This window comes from Triticum urartu, chromosome 6A (genome assembly GCF_056163025.1).
Source record: "Triticum urartu cultivar PI428250 chromosome 6A, HENAU_Tu73, whole genome shotgun sequence".
Lineage (NCBI taxonomy): Eukaryota > Viridiplantae > Streptophyta > Magnoliopsida > Poales > Poaceae > Triticum > Triticum urartu.
In genome coordinates, this window is record NC_141878.1 from 445,129,400 (window position 1) to 445,132,277 (window position 2,878).

General features: G+C 47.3%; 1 protein-coding gene across 1 annotated transcript; it reads right to left on the minus strand.

The window, feature by feature from the left end:
- Positions 1–1,592: 1,592 nt before the first annotated feature.
- On the minus strand, positions 1,593–2,515 carry LOC147965622 (uncharacterized protein At1g08160-like). The gene has a single exon (XM_087526865.1). The coding sequence runs from the start codon at positions 2,399–2,401 to the stop codon at positions 1,814–1,816; it is 588 nt and encodes a 195-aa protein (XP_087382991.1). The 5' UTR covers positions 2,402–2,515; the 3' UTR covers positions 1,593–1,813.
- Between the last annotated feature and the right edge of the window lie 363 nt (positions 2,516–2,878).

The window sequence follows — 2,878 nt, forward strand, 5'->3', positions numbered from 1 at the left end:
TTGGTCGCCAAGCTTGCCTTCCACGTCAAGGAGAGTCATATTCGGATACGAGTGCAGTCTTCGGTCTTTGTATCTTCACAACCCATCAGTCCGGCCCATGGCTAACAGGCCGGACGCCTGAGGACCCCTTAGTTCAGGACTCCCTTACCCCCCCTTCTTTTTTTTTCTTGTTTGTTTGTTCTGTTTTCTCCTCTTTTATTTTTTACATTTTAATTTATCCATATTAATTAAAATTTGCAAACATTTGAAAAACATGTATATTTTTATTTAAAAAAATCACATTATTGAACATTTCTAATTCATGAATGTTTGTAAAGTTTGTGATTTTTTTACAATAAGCAAATTTTTACAAATTTGTGAAACTTTTTCAAATTCACAAATAATGTTTGAAATTCATAATATTTTAAAATTCACGTTTTTTAATTCACAATTTTTTTAAAAAAAATCAAGATTTTTAAAAATAGTGCCATCTTTTTTATTGACCGAACTATTCAACCAAATAAAGTAAATACAATAGCCTGTTATTCCGAGCTAGAAGTGAAGCCAATGGGAAAAAAAACTAAGCGAGTGAGCATGGCATGGAGCTGAGCTGAGCGAGCGGGAACTTCAATTGCCATCCCATGTAAGTTACATAAGCAATTTCATGGTTTCAATGTGGAATAGTAGCTCACAGGGGGCTCACATAACCATCATCGACTAACAACCATGTAGCAACTCCACTCCCCATGTAGAATAAATACAGTCTTTAACAGCAGCCCCACACGATATATGAATGAAAATAAAACACCACAAAGAACAAGAACGTCACGGTGAAGCATGCGTTAGCCTCCGGTAGGCTAGTATGGTCTAAATCCAATGCAAGAAGGAACATTCTCTTGGTAGAAGAGGCTGGAAAAGATGATGACTGACTCGTCATAATGGGGAGTAACTTAGACTAGTAACATCACATTTTACTAGGCTATGTTACTACCGGTAGTAACATATGTGTGTTGTCATGTTATGGTTCATTTATTAGTCTATAGACTCATATTGTCTTGGTATGTGTGATGTTACAGTAACTAGCTAAGTTACCATCATCACCTCTCTCATCATTAAATATGTGCCACATAAGCAAAACTATCTTGAAAAGTGTGATGTTACTCCCACTGTGGCCAGTCTAAGGCTAGCCATAGTGGGATAACTTAGGTAGTAACTTAACACACCCTAAGACAATTTTGCTTATGTGGCAAGTATTTAATGAGGAGAGAGGTGCTTGAAGTAACATAATATGTTACTGTAACATAGCGTTTCCCGAAGTAAAATGAGTCTATGAGGCAATAAATGAAACTATCTATGACACTACTATTAAGATACTTTGCACTATGAAGGTAGTAACTTAGACTAGTGTCATATGCATGACACTAGTATAAGTTAGTTCCCACTATGACCAGCCTAAAGGTGGTGTAACAGTGAGCTTGTAGAAGTTGCACGAAAATGATATGCTTGATGTTCTTATTAGAGAGAAAAAAAAAAGGATAGCCCTATGTCGTGTATAGTCATACACTTGCAATTTTTCATAAAGAATTCGGCACTTGAATGTGTGACAATCCATGGAAGGCCTGATTAGTTACATCAAAGAATACACAAACCCAATCGTAATACAAATGAAGATTGAATAAAAACAACATGTACCATCAAATCAATAATCCAAGCATGGGGAACGAATCCTCTGACCAAACACACCACACAAGCAAAGCAAACACACACCGCATAATATGTACGTGCACGGGACTCCCCGTCGCGCGGCCCTGCACCAGCACCACGTACGTACCACTCAGATGTGCACGTGGCAGTACACCCGGTCGAAGGAGCTGGGCGAGGCGAAGTCGACGGGCACCAGCGGGCAGCTCGCGCGCATCTTATACCGCCGCGTCCTCACCAGGCCGTACTTGAACCACACCTTGCCCCGGACGTGCACGTCCAGCGGCAGCGTCCCGGCGGACCGGTCCTTCTTCATCTCCCGCTCCACGTCCCGCGGCACCGGCTCCCGCGCCGCGGGGGCCGCCACCACGATCCTCGTCTCGTTGCGCGGCGGCTGGCGGAACCCCGGCACCTCGGCGCCGCCCAGGTACGTGTCGCCGTACCACACGCCGACGTCGAGCGAGCGGTACACGGCGGTGCGCTTGTTGGGGTTGTAGGCGCGGAGGACGAGGGCGAAGGTGCCCTGCAGCGCGCCCCCCGACGTGAAGTTGAAGCCGCGGACCGCCGCGTGGTCGACGGAGAGCTGCAGCTTCCCGGGCCGGACCGCCAGCCAGATGATGACGATGATGGCGACCACGACGAGCAGCGCGAACAGCGTCGCCGCGATGCACTGCCCCGGCGTCGGGCGCGTGCGCCGCGTCGCGCTCAGTGGCCCCGCCATTGATCCCTTCCTTCCTTCGCCCCGGAGCTCAAGACGACGCACTGCTTGAGCTAGCTAGGTTCTGTGGGAGAGAGAGGTGCTCTGTCTTGGCTTGCTGGAAACGGATTGCGTCGCCGCGTCTCTATATAGTGAGCTGCGGGACGATGCTTTGAGTGGCGAGGAGAGGTTTCTGCGAGGTGTCACAACCTGTGGTTGGAGTATACGTAGCAGGCGGTTTTGGTACGTTTTGCATGCGACGAGCCGCCGGCCGTGGCGGTGGTGCAACCAGTTCTTTTCTTTCACAGGCAGCGGTCAATTCGCCGTGGGCTCTAGAGTTTGGGCGGAGCTTTGGTTTTGGAATCCTTCTGGCTCACTCCTACGTAGGAATCGATGCGCGGCAAGGAAGGGAAAGCATATTGACAGCCCACGAATGGTGCGCTCACATCACATGTGGAGCTTTTTTTACTTTTGGATCAAAAGACGGGGGTTTACGGAAGA